General features: G+C 42.2%; 1 protein-coding gene across 1 annotated transcript; it reads right to left on the bottom strand.

The window, feature by feature from the left end:
• Positions 1–2,067: 2,067 nt before the first annotated feature.
• On the bottom strand, positions 2,068–13,047 carry LOC104576339 (alpha-fetoprotein). The gene is made up of 14 exons (XM_010223717.2): positions 12,963–13,047; positions 11,625–11,685; positions 11,272–11,407; positions 10,519–10,721; positions 10,115–10,262; positions 9,168–9,265; positions 8,382–8,511; positions 7,799–8,013; positions 6,776–6,908; positions 6,331–6,428; positions 5,045–5,183; positions 4,317–4,540; positions 2,994–3,126; positions 2,068–2,112 (listed from the first exon to the last, which is right to left on the bottom strand). Exons 1-14 carry the CDS (start codon positions 13,045–13,047, stop codon positions 2,068–2,070), a joined length of 1,848 nt encoding a protein of 615 aa, XP_010222019.2.
• Between the last annotated feature and the right edge of the window lie 278 nt (positions 13,048–13,325).

The following is a 13,325-nucleotide window of genomic DNA, read 5'->3' as shown; positions in this document are numbered from 1 at the left end:
AAATAATCAGTTGAAATGATTGTGCTCAGGGCAGGTGGTTTATTTTAATGTATAGTCTGTTTTAAAATTCAAATTCATGAAGATGATTTACAACAGGGGAGGACAGAGGGGAGAACTTGAAATAATCCAGCACTCAGAATACATGGTAGTAACTAGCAGTTGCCTGAGAGGTGCAAATGTCAATTCCTTGCAATAACAAAATTACGCGAGTGTCATGGAAATTTCACAAGAGAACCACTCATGTATTTATTTGTCAAGTTTCGGGAGACAAGGAACTTTACTTAACATTAGACGTGCAGGGAAAAGTCAGATTTTAAGGAAACCTGAGGTAGTCTTCAGTTGATTTCAAAGTATTGCTCTTACCCAAAGCCAGGCTTTTTTGCTTGTATATAATTTGTATGAAAGAATTTTAAGTACTTTGTGCAGACTAGCCTATTTTTTAATACAGGTTCCATTTAGTAAATAGTTATGGCAATGTATACTACATAAATATTGGGGTAGGAAACTTTTATAATTCACTTGGCCAAATTAAAAGTGCTCAATGCACAGACCACGTGAACAAGAGGGAAGATGTTTCTAACCATCTTCTCCATTTCTTTATATATGTGCACAGTTTATAAACTGAGCTATTTTTGCAATCATCTGGATTGAAGTATTTCCGTCTCATTATGTTCATTTGTCTGGCTCAATTGGGACTAAGCCCAGGATACTGTGGGGTCAAGTACAGATTTTCTATAGTGTGTCCTGTGTTTTAAGAGCTAGTGAAATAAAGCTGCCACACTGCTGTGGTGATAGTTCTTCATGGATATTGCAGTCATTTAAGTGAATTATGTGATGAATATAGACAAGGACAAGGAAAGAATTTATTCCAAAGCATTTCTGGATATGGGAAGTAACACAGTAATGAAATATGAAAGTGAATCAAGAATATAGGAGTTTTGTTTGAATCCAGGGCCTAAGACCGTAACAATTTAAGGGAAGAAAACAAAGAATTTATATTAATTTTCTACCACCAAGCTACACAGTGAGAAGCATCCTAAGTTGTCACTGAAATTTAAAAAAAGAGGAAAAAAAAAGAACCACCTTCACAAATTCTGTAGGACTGATTTTCATCAGGATATGAAGTCCTAAGCAATGCTGTTAATTAAATGGCAAATAGTCTTTAATCATTTTTTGCATTCAAAACACGACTGATACTTAGGTAATACTTGTCCAATATGTGTGTGTTTTTCAGAGCTCTCCAGTGCTGGAGGGCCTTTCTTTTTCCCAGGCTGCCCAATCCTTGTGCTTTGTTTCCCCCTTGCCCCGTGCACAGGATCAGGTCTGTCTTCATCCTTGGGAATTCATATTTTAGGAATATGAAGATTCGTATGTTCATATGGCACCTTAAGCTGAATAGCCCTATTCTATTCCGTTTTTCTTTTTGCTTTGTTTTCTGAATCCTTGGCTGTTGTTCCTTCTTTCAGGTGGAGTTTCTTCTACAAGTGAGGTAGCCAAGATTTGTCTTAATGCTCCAGCAAGTCCTTACCAGTGACGAGGAGAATGGAGTGATGAAACTGTGTGTGCTACAGGCCATGCTTTAGTTTATGCCCCAGTATGCAAGCAAGATGCCAGTCTTGTTGCAACTGCAATGTTGCAACATGAAAATCTACTGAACTTCTACATATACTAAAATTCTGCAGATGTTTAATCATACCAGTGTTAGATGTTAAGCTTGACCTAATATAATGCATGGAGGTATTTGTCCATGAGACTTTTGTGCAGTTTTTACTTATCCTGTGTATATTTGCAAATGGGCAAACTCCAAATGTTTCTGTTTTCCTCAGGCATCTCCTTTACTTTGGTCATAGCAGAAGTTGGTGACATTGCTATAGGTGGTGTAAATTGTTATGACTTGATTAGATTTGTATTTACACCAAGTAAAGAGCAAAAACATAATATTCTCCACTATGGCAATTCATAGTTTTCTATATATACTTTATGAATATTCAGAAAAGATATTCTCACTGTTAAAATTGTGACTTCATATCATTCAGCAAATACCTTCCAGTATCTTACACAAGTGTTTCACACTGACAGCATTTTTTCACTTCTTTTTATAAGTTCTGGACCCTGAAAGAAAAGAAAACGACTATGAGCAACACAGGAGGGTTAGGTGCATTTGAACAAGTTGTGAGTATGGCAGCAGTAAGTCAATATTTTAGATCCTTAGTAAGTTTTGTGCAAACTTTGCATATGCAGCATGCGGTCATATATGTCACTATATTTAATATGCAACTTGCTTTAGCTGTTTGGCTCAGAGTATCTTAGAGTTGGTAAATGTTAAGAAAAGAGTGAAATTGAGTTTTGTTATGAAGAGTTAAGACAGTTCTCCGCGGCTCTGCTCTTTGAGTTGGTTCAGAGGCAGAAGAGAGTAAGAGAATTAAACTTCCGTGAAGGAACATGTCAAATGCAGCTGAGAGGTAGGGAGAGGGAAATTTACTGGAGAATAGAGAGAAATTCATATAGCTCTGCAGTATTGGGTGAAATAAGCTAAACTAATACAGTGAAAAATAAAGGAAAAAAGCCACTGGGGGGAAGGGAAGAACCAAGGATTGCTTTGACCTGGAATTTGGGAAGTCCTTTCCTTCCCTATCACAGAGGACCTTTTGAAGAGAGAAATTTGGTCAAGTACAGTTAGGGAAAGATTTGGGCCTGTATCACTCAGAAGAGCAAATCCCAGTGATTTTCCAGAAGTTGCAGATGTAGGTAAGCTCTATATGCATAAACTGCTGCATATAAGCATGAGCCTTGTTAGGTATATTCCCTGGTGATCACTTGAGAGTGAACTGGAACAGGTATCTCCTTGTGGAGTCCATGAGGTTTGTCTTTGGAAACAGAGCTGAAGGAACACCAGGTGGGCACACTGGGCTGGTGTTCGCTAAAGGAGAAACCTGTGCTCTTGTGTCTACTGCCTTTGACCTGGCACACTGGGGGAAAGCAAAAGGAGCTACCTCGGTGAGGAAGCAGGACTCGCGGCGCTCCGCTCGGCAGCACTGCTCCCGCATGGCAGCGAACGCCGCCGTGACGGAGGCGAGCTGCTCGGCCGTGATGGAGGGCTTGTATTTGATGAGGTTGATGAGCATCCTGCAACGAAGCAAAGGAAAGCAAGCCTGGTGAGGCAGGGAAGGAAGCAGGGACACACGGAAGCACTTCCTGAACCCCATCCTGCAAAATCAGCCGTTTGTTCTCTCCTTTCTCCCATCTTACCTTTCTTAAACACCACCCCCAGACAAGCTGACAGCATGGAGCTCATCTGTGCTCCACTGAATTAAAAGACAACATTCATTTTTGCAATTCCTCCACCAGGAATGGTTTTACATTTGGTTTAGGTGTGCCTCTTGGACGGGTTCAGTGTTGCAAGGGTTCACCATAGCCCAGGTTAATCGTCAAGGAGTCAATCGCTTGCAGTGGCAGAGAGAGGGTGGGTTGGTTTCCAGAGAGAAAGTTCTCTCTGACAAAGGCAGGCCAAGCACCCAGAGCTCCTCTGGAACAGAGCTGGTCACTGAGATGAGATCAATACATGGGCTCTCCCATTCTGGCAAACAATCGTTATTCAAGCCATAATGCTAATGCAATATATGAAGCAGTAGCTTCCTGAATTTTCTGGAATCTGTTTGGTGATGTCTTGTGTGGTTTCGGTGAGGCCTGGGCTGGGGGTGAGCGTGTTTCTCATCTCGGTGTTTTAAGCTCTGTTGTTACAGCATTGCCCCCAGCCTCCCACAGGTGGCTTGACATGAAGACTTCAGAAAAGGTTAACATACCACAAATCAGCAGCGTCATGCAACTATCAGAGGCTCAGTATTACCCTCTGCACTGATACACTGTTTGTATGTGAACATGAACTCTGTTGCCCTTGTACAAATGTAAGGAATGTGTCCACGTCTGTCTTTCAGACTTTAAAATTGGATATGCCCTTGGTAAGTGCATATTAAGCGGGATTAAATCTGTGAAAACACTGCTATATGAAAAGTAAATTTCTTAATGGCCTGTTGACTTGGGCACCCAAATATGTAGAGATCGGTTTTGTAGTTCTTGGCTTGATGTCAGTAGGGTGATGATTCCCACTTCTCTGAAAGTGACTTTGATCAAAAGCAAGTCAAGCTGGAATCAGTTAGCCAAGAAATGTAGCGTTAAGAGGGAAGGCAGCAATAGCTTGGAGCTGAAGGGGGGATGGCTCTGATAATGTGCAGTGGGGTAGAACAAGAAGGAAAGGAGAACATCACTGAGAGGAGAATACGAAGCAGAGAAGTGACACAGAAAAAGGCAGATCTTACTCCTGCTTTTTGTGCTGTAACTTTTCCTCTTCAGTTGTACACAAGTCTTCGTGGAAAGTGAACAGCCCAGGTGTCAGTGGTAAGGGCACGTAGTTCTCATCCATTTCTAGCTTCCCCATGCATGGCCGCCTGAGAGCGTAGGAGCTACTACAGCAGTGACAAACACTGGGATTTATAGGGTTGCTTAGGTGCCTTCTGCATATTTCTCCAAGAACAAGATCCAGCTTTATCACAAGGTTAAGAAAAAAAAAACATATTATTGTTTCATTTTTCAGAAATTCTTGAAATGCTACTTTTACCAAAGCTATAAATAATAAATGATAATTTAATTTATATTTTGTAATAGAAATAACAGTTTATTTCTCTACTGAATGATGACTTCTTATGAGAGCCCTACAGAACTGGTCCTTTTAGGAGGGCAGTGTAGCCTCAGGCATCTAGAAGGGATTAATTTCTGAGACAAGAGATGATTAATTTCAAAGGGTCCGGGTCAGATCCCCAGCCCTGTGCAAGTGTTAACCTATTTTCTTGTCCTCACATGGTGCAATTCCAGCTTTAACTTCAGTGAGGTTGACTCATGCTCAGTGACTCGTGCAAGGATATCTTCCAGCTCAGTGACTATGCTGCTCTTTTCCCAGCACTCAGGGTTGTTGGAGCCTGATGGCAGCAGGAATAATGCCAGAGCTTCAGGGAAAAGTAGGACCAAGCTCAGAAAAAAAAATACTTACATTTTCCTCAGCACAAGGCAGTAGCTTGTCCTGGCTTAACTGGCAGCATTTGGCGCCAATTGTAGTCATCTGCTTGGTGAATTTTATCAGCTCCGTGGATGTTAGCTGGGGCATCTTCTTGGTGAAGCTCATGAGAAGCCTGAAATGATAATTTCTTGTATAGCCATTTTTTTTTTCTTTTGGGCAGCACTGAGCAATCCACTGCCTTCCCACAGGTAAAGCTGCAGCCAAACCCCAAGGAAAACCAGTCATTTGTGCAAAGACAGGACTAAGGCTGGTGTTTACAAACACATGGGTGAATGTAGCGTATTCTGTTTGTGTGAGAGCTCTCCCTTCTCTAGGTCTCTTATCAGGTTAAACAAAAATAATGATGACATTGCCCATTATATGTTATTGGGCCCTATTATGAAAAGTTTCATATATCTTCCCTGTGTTAATGATTTCCATGGGAGTGCAAAGAGATTTCCAAGGAGAAAAAAATATTTGAAGAGACTTCTTGAAAAACTAGATAAGCTGAAACAAGCTCACTGTTTTCTTTTAGAATTATGACACTTCTTAGTGCCACCATTGATGCAACAGGCAGAAGTGATAAAATAGGCAGATGAAGCTGCCTGGCCCAAAGGTGTTGTAAAGACAAATGTGCCGGGGATGCTGAAAGCCCTGTATGTCTCTGGAGAAGGAGAGCAGAAGCCTCACGTTGTGTACAGGATTGATTTGTGGGTTTTGCTGAGAGGACTTGCATGCTTCATGCTAGGCGTATGCTCATGAACACCGCTCATCGGGGCCAAAGTTCCTGCACACGCTGTGCCTGCAGGTGGTTGTGCAGGAGCTCCTGCCTGAGCAGAACTTAGGGCTCCTCTAGCCAGGCTTTGCTCCCACTACAGTAATTTTTTTTTTTTTTTGCTACAGCTGGTACTATTTACATTTGCTGCAGATAAGCTTTTTGCAAAGGGCAAAGAACTGTCTTTTGGCCAATTTTACAGCTTTTCAGTAACAGCTTACAACTCAAAACACAGCTAGAAAGTAAGAAAACCTTAGAAAACAATGTTTTAAACAGGAGATTAAACAAGCTGTCACTGCATTGCTTCATGTCTTGGGATAAGAATAGAACTCATGAGGCGACATGATACTGTACCAAAAAAATAAAAGATAATCCTAAAATCTATTAATACTTTGGACCAAGCCCATGGGTGACATCAGGAAGCCTAGCTTTTTTGACAACCACATTTTACTCTAGGCAAAGCTGGTACAGGAATAATGTAAACATGTAAAAAAAAAAGTAATACTCGTTTTGGAAATAGTAATCTCCTTTCTCCTTGTAGATGTCACAACTCGTCTTCATCACACTTTCCGTCTCATGAATGTGCTTCCTCAATTCTTCTTCCTGAGGAAAAGGAGTTAAACTGTACTGGAGGGACAGCAGAATGCCCTTACTGTATTACAAGGGTTTGATATCCCTAATTTCATCCTCCCTGACAGATACCACTCCTCACTTTCTGCAAAGCCACATTTGTTTCCCCAAAAATCCCAGACTCGTTCAAGTAGCTGAAGACTATTGGCTCTGCTAGTTTTCCATGTAGGAATCCATCAGGGCTTTTAATATTTGTTGGGTTTGCTATAAGGAGCTGTGGGTTCCAGCTCTAGTATGGGAAATCACTGGCTGGCCTGAAGCAGACTTGTGATGATCTGCTCAAAACCACCCGCGCGTTGCATCAGCATGGCAGCACCCACCCCTCTCCTGCAGCAGTCATCTGGAGAACTGGTTTTGCAGCACTTGTCCAGTAAGTCCTCGTATCCTTTACCAATTCTTAAAAGCATCTGAGCAGAAAACTCAGGGTGTCTTCTGGAATATTCATAGAGAAACCTGTAAAGGTGGAGGATGTCAGTGCTAGGAGTTAGAAAAAAAAATAATAAGTGCCGCCAAGAGATTGGGGGTCTGCAGAGTGCTTTCAGGATGGCTCTTTCTGACCTCCTGCCAAACTGGGCAGGATGCAGAAGGCCAGGCCAGGAGCAGGGCTGAGGAGAAGGCAGCAGCCGGATCCCTGCCCTGCCTGAGCAGTCCTGGCCTCATGACTTCCCCAGCTGAGGCTTAGGCTGAGTCAGGCAGAGCTTAGGGGTACGTGGGGAGCATGTGTGGGAGTTACCCTAGCTAGGTGCTGATTTAGTCGTGTCCGATAACAGACCTGTGCTCAGTCACTGGAGCTTTTCTGAAGCAATCACTCTGCATAGCTGCAACATGCCCAACTTTTAGATGCCCTTTTCATAAATGGAAATGATAGATATTGGTTCAAGTAAGTAAATTCTTTGCCTGTGGTACCTTTTCTATGGCAGCCTGTGAGATCTCTGCTGTGGAGGGTACAGGTAGGATCAAACCTCACAGCGCTAAGGAACTTGGCTAGAACCAAAAACAGCCCAACCTGTTTGAATGAAGATGTGAGTCTGACTTACACAAGTGGTTTTGAGTTCCCACTTCAAACTGGCTCAAAGCTGTATTTTGAGTCCAAGAGCAGAACTGATGAGTCAGTTCTCATCAGTTTTGTCCCTCAAGTAAATTGTGCCCTGTTTGTTTTTGTTCCTTGCTCTCTAGGGTTGAGAGGTGTTTACTAGGATAAACTTCCATGATCCCACCTTGCCTGCTCACAGAGCAGGCAAGCCTGAGGCTGATGTGCCCAGCTTTAACTGCCCACCTGGCCTCTTCTGACCCAAATCATGATACAGCAGACCTGGAGAAGAGTAAAAGATGGTCTATGTTACCTGGCCAAGTGATTATCTTTTTCCTGAGCAAAGCATTCACATACTCCTTTGTCTTCTATAAACTCTCTGATGTGGGGAGACAAATCTGCAGGTTTGTCATCATTTTCTGCATTAATTATACATTCAATTCTTTCAAACATTGGCTTTGCACAGCAGATTTTAATTTTGCTTGATATGCTGTCTTGGTTGGTGCAGATGTAGATTAGAATCTCTTCCTGTAAAGTGAAGAAATTATGAAAGGAAGTTTAGGGTATCTTCTACCACTCATGCTTCTCTTTTCAAGGGTCATTATTCTTATCTGCATTTTGCAGAAAGAGAAGGCAATGCCATTTGCTCAAAGCAGTGCAGTACGTGTTTGTCAGAAGAAGAGAGACAGTGATAGGTTCAGGCACAAGATGATCTTTCTGCGTCTTATCATGACTGAAAGTCAAATGGGACAATCAAGTAGATTTTCAGACTGAAGGATTAAACTTGATGCAGTACAAAAGGGGAAAAAGTACAAGAGAGCAGGAAAAAAAATGCAAGAGAGCAAGAAAAAATGCACTCAATTTCTGCAAATGTGTAAACATTAACTGTGTGTTACCTTATGATGCATACACTCCAGCATGTCTCCACGACAGCAGTCCTTGTGTATGTTGGTGATATCCAGTACAAGCTTGCTAATGGTAACAAAATCAGCCTGAGGGAATTTTTGGCTTATCTGAGCAAGCTTCCTAAAAAGGATCAAGATAAGTATTATTTATACACTCACAATGTGAAACTGTGGTATTTTGCTTTGGAAGACGGTAAACAGTCTCTCCCTGCTTTTCTGTAGGTTGATAACATCCCTTAAACACAAGAGCTGATGTGCAGAGCCACCTAAGGATCCTAAGTGGAATGAATCTGCCCTGTTTCTTTCTCCTACCTCACACTGAACACAACAGGAGCAACCTGGGGTCAAAACTGAGAAAAAGTGCTGGATGACTTTACTGAAAAGTAATCTGCTCCAAGTCCCTGTAACTTTCATCACAGAGGACCAGGCTCTTTTCAAATTTTTCTTACATTTCTGGAGGCTAAGGGTAGTTTGGAAGGAAACTGTGACTAAAGTCATGCATGAGTTTCTGTTTCTAATCTGCATTCCTTGTTAGATAATGCTGTTGGTGATCTGGGTACAAAATTGACATGAAGAATATGCACAGCTGTTGTACCGGGGCAGATGTGGATCCACCCTTTATTTTGCAATACAAAATGTGCCTGCAGGAGCTCTGTGAATAAGGAGCACTCCTAAGAAGGCTTTGCAGCCTGGCAGTCGGTGAGGCTGTTCTGCAGCCAAAACAAAGTGAAGCCTCTTCTCGTAAAGATGGAGTTGGGGATGGGGATAAAGACTCACAGCGCCTTTATAGTCCTTTCTCCAAACTTCTTTAAGATTCCACATGTGTGTTCCTGCTTCAGGCCCTCTTCTTTTATTGGCTTCATCACCTTTGGTACCTGGTAGAAAGAAGATGCAAACCATTAAAATAAAATAAGAGGGAAGACAACGCTTCATGGCAAAATCACTACATTGATTGTTTTTTAGAGAAATTTTTAGTAGGAAAAAAAAATAGATGCTTATTGGCCAGTAAAGCAGAAAAACAAAACTGCTGTCCTTCTTACTCATTCAGCAGCATTTACAGAAGAAGCATAATGTGAAAAGAAACAAGCACCCCTTTGGAACAGTAGTTATATGTTTGTAAGGCGAGAAACCTTCACCTGGGAGCCATGTGCATTTGCATTGCTATCAGATAAGATTAAACTAGTTTAGTATTTTTATATATCGTAGCCTGGGCAAACTGCATAAAAGACATATTTAGCTGTTCAGCAAGGAAAGGCTCCCTTGTTAGAGGTAGGTTTCTCCAACTGACAGACACTGGCTACGTGGGACATGTTTCTGCAGGGCAGTTATTGGCCAGGGAGGAGCTGTGTCATGGGGCTATGAGCAGGAAACCCATCAGACTTCTGCGCTCTGCACAGGACGGCTTTTTCCTTGCAACAAGCCCAGGGCAGGCAGCAATGCTGGGGTGGGAAGTGATGCCCTTGTGGGAGTGTGGGGACTGCAGTGCCCAGCCAAGCTACGCCTGTCCAACAGCCTCAGGGAAAGCATCTTCTATTAACGCTATGGGAGCTATGAGTCAAGAGAGTGTTCAGGTCTCGTTTCTGCTTGTCCTTAACATGCTGTGTGTTAGGTTTGGGCACCTGAAAGAGAGCTGACTGACAGTAGCTCTGCTTCTGCATTTGTTTTGCTGGATGAAAGCCTCTGGTTGCACATTATGTAAACTCTACATGTGCAAAAATTAATACCTGTCTGTGAAAGCATTCGTCCAGGCTGTGCGTGGGGTCATCGGCACCTGTGCAGCAGTTTCTCATCATCTCATCGTACTGCACGGCTGCAGAAAGGATTGTGGGGGCGTAGAGGAAAGGATGGCGCCGGGAAATCTCGTAGATAAAGCTAAAACATGAAGATAAACATCTTCACCTTAAACATCTTTATCATTTGGAGCTACATCCAACACAGGGATGACAGGAAAGGATTCATGTAATGAGAATTACAGCTGGGTAAATTATGTTAATACCCTTGTGTTGGGAAGAAAAGTAAGGATGTTTGCAGAAAATTTAATATTTACCTTTTGGATTTATTTGTATTCATTGTCTCTAGGCAGCTAAATATCACTTTTAAACAACAGATCTATAATTTATTTACTTACTATCCTGTTAATGAATGTTGATGCTGTGAATAATTTTTGCAGGCAGCTTCAGCGTTTGGCCTTTCAAAAGGAGAAATGAATCCTCTTGTTGAGTTTTTATGGGAGAGGAAGCAGTCATTCCTTTCAGAGCCTTTTTTAGCACAGCAGTCAGTAAACCTGGGAAGATTTTCCTCCTGGCATATTGTATCAAGGAAGATACTCTCCTGTGAGAAATTAAAAAACATACACATCCTTGTGAAGATTCCGCTTCACTCTTGCAAGCTCTCTGTGGAAAGTACTCTAACACAACAAGCCCTTATCTGTCTCAACTTAGAGGTTCTCTCTTTTTATTACCTTTTGATCTGATTGCAATGAATATCAAACTGACCTGTAAAACACATAAATGATGATTTCTCAAACTTGAATACCTTTTTATGCCAAGCAGGGTTTTGAAATGGACTGTCGCACGCACTGTGCATCTCCCACTGCACTTACAACAATAACCCGACCCTTGATAACAACTAAGATGATTGTAGGGTTTGTATTCTGCAGCTGCCAGGACAGCAGGCTCTGCCAGGATAGCAGGGAGATCCTCTCAAGAGGATCTTCGAGATCTTCCTCTCAAGAAGGAGAGGACTGGTGAGGTGGAACGTGCATCCTCAAGAAAGTCACGTCTCGGTAACTTGCTCCTCTTGAGAAAAACACGTATCAGGGCTCTGAAGTTACAAGCCACTGTGCAGGTCTTTGCCTCAGTGGAAGTACACACGTGCTTACCAAGGGCTTGAGGCAATGCGGGCTGCCTTGGCCTCCAGCAGCGCACCTTCGGGCAAGCTCTGTGACATCCTCCGTCATTTTCACTGCTTTGCCAAAAGTGCCTTCTTGCACGTACTGAGCAAACATGATCATGGCGCTGCAAGGAGAGCACACAGCGTCACATATACGCTGCTCACCACCCCAAACAGCTCGTGGTTTGTGCGCGAGTGCTTAGCCTGATTCAGCCAGCAAGGGGCTCCCTCTGAGCGCTGGGGGCACTCGCGGGGCCGGCTCATCTCTGAGCGAGGCCAAATGCCACACAAACGTTCACTAGCCACAAACTCGCAAGCAGAGTCTTTATCTGGGCAACTTACATGGCTTTAAAATTGTTCTCCTGCAGCTGAGAAAAGCGTTGGCCAATGGTGGCTTTTGCCTCTGAAATAAAAGAGAATTGGTTTCTGAATGAAAAAGGCTTCTTTAAAGAAAAAAAAAACATTTTTGGTGCTGGAGTCTCAAAGAAGGATAGTTTAGAAGCTCATCAGCTCCTTTGAGGATGCAAGGCACAATCATTGTACAAGCAGCCTAGATAATACCTTTTAGCCTTGCCTTAGCCACTTAAAGGTTGCTTCATCACTGGCTGGGTATGGATGAGGGATTCTGATTTTGGAAAACATGGGGTAAATTCAGGACTACATGGGTAGGCAAAGCACCAGCAAATTAATGGACAGCTTTCTGGACATGCTGTCAATGGGCCCAGAGAGGGAAACAAAAAAAGAGTCTAATGTATCTGAATATCATGTGGAAATAATTTTTTTCTTAGCTAATGGGCTTTTTCTACTGGCCAAACTTACTCCCAGGGAATTTTTAAGTTCCTCGTTTGTCAGAGACTCTTCCCAAGGATTAAGTCTAATGGAAAGGGAGTTCTCCCAAAACAGAAGTGTGTCCTGTCACGCCTCTGGGGTAGCACTGAGATCCCTAAAAAGGGGCCAAAAAATGAAGAAATAAATCAGCTTCTCACTCCGAGTAATGCAGAGGTGTAAAATGAGACCATGACAAGAGATAAATACCATCAGTATTTGCTGTACTTTACACTGCCAGGCTATTTAATGCACTTAGAAGTCCTAAAGATGCAAAAACATCCAGCTTTGACCAAAAAAAAAAAAAAAAGATAACATAAAAGAATTATCTTAACCCTGGTTTCGTTTTTGGCATTTAGCTCTGGTAACTCAGTGAGAAGTGTGGTCACCGAAGGCTTCTTCAGCGATCATTGAAGGGCACAGGATTCTCCAACACACAACCCATAGCAATGGCCATCCTAACTGCTCTAAAGGCACCTTTGCAGCCAGTGCCTCCCGCCTGTGGTTTCTCTTTCTCTCTTCCTCTTAATCTGAGAGCCTAGAAAAACGGCAATCAGAATTTACCTTTGGAATACCTGAAACTAAGTGGCATAACTACATCCCTGTGGATTAGAATGTATCCTTTAAGTAAGTACTGATCGCATGGACTCATAAAACATTAAGAAGCAAAACATCAAAGCTGGATCACATAAAAAACTAATACAGGTATAATTTTGTTTTTACCTACAACTCACAAAGAAAGCACAAGCATATAACTGGCAGTGTTAAAATGAGATTCAAAATAACGACATGCAAGGAGTTGCAGTCATCAGCCTTATGTGAAAGAAAAGGGTAAAATATGAGATATATTCTTACCTACATCCCGATAACTTCTGGGCACGGCTTTGGCTGCAGTAAAACTTTCTAATAAAATAAAACAAATGATTATTTTCCAATTCATAATTTCAGATTTTTGCAGGGGCCTGAGCTGGGCTTCGTTTGTCTGTGAAAGGCAGAAAGACTTAAGAGGTGAGAGTTTCTTTTATATTCCCCCAAGCAGTTTTTGGTTAATCAAAACCCTGTGGCTGACATATGCAGGATGAGACCTTTCGGAGTATTCCTACAATGGTTAAACACCATGATGTCATTTCTTCAGTGTGATGCTACTGTTTGCAAAAAAAAGACCTTGTAGAATCTTTTCTTTTTTCCACAAAATTTACTCAAATAGACATTTTCAAC

This window comes from Tinamus guttatus, unplaced genomic scaffold (genome assembly GCF_059628265.1).
Source record: "Tinamus guttatus ecotype Peru unplaced genomic scaffold, ASM5962826v1 Tinamus_guttatus_pri_ptg000140l, whole genome shotgun sequence".
NCBI classification, from domain to species: domain Eukaryota; kingdom Metazoa; phylum Chordata; class Aves; order Tinamiformes; family Tinamidae; genus Tinamus; species Tinamus guttatus.
Note: the sequence above shows the minus strand (reverse complement) of the source record. Positions and strands in the feature narration are given on the sequence as shown.

Coding starts and splice junctions, on each gene's coding strand:
- LOC104576339 (XM_010223717.2), bottom strand. CDS start 13,047: ATGAATTGGAAAATAATCATTTGTTTTATTTTATTAGAAAGTTTTACT. Junction 10,263..10,518: donor CAACATTCATTAACAGGATA/GTAAGTAAATAA, acceptor TTCATGTTTTAG/CTTTATCTACGAGATTTCCC. Junction 2,113..2,993: donor AGTCCTGCTTCCTCACCGAG/GTAGCTCCTTTT, acceptor CTTTTCTTTCAG/GGTCCAGAACTTATAAAAAG.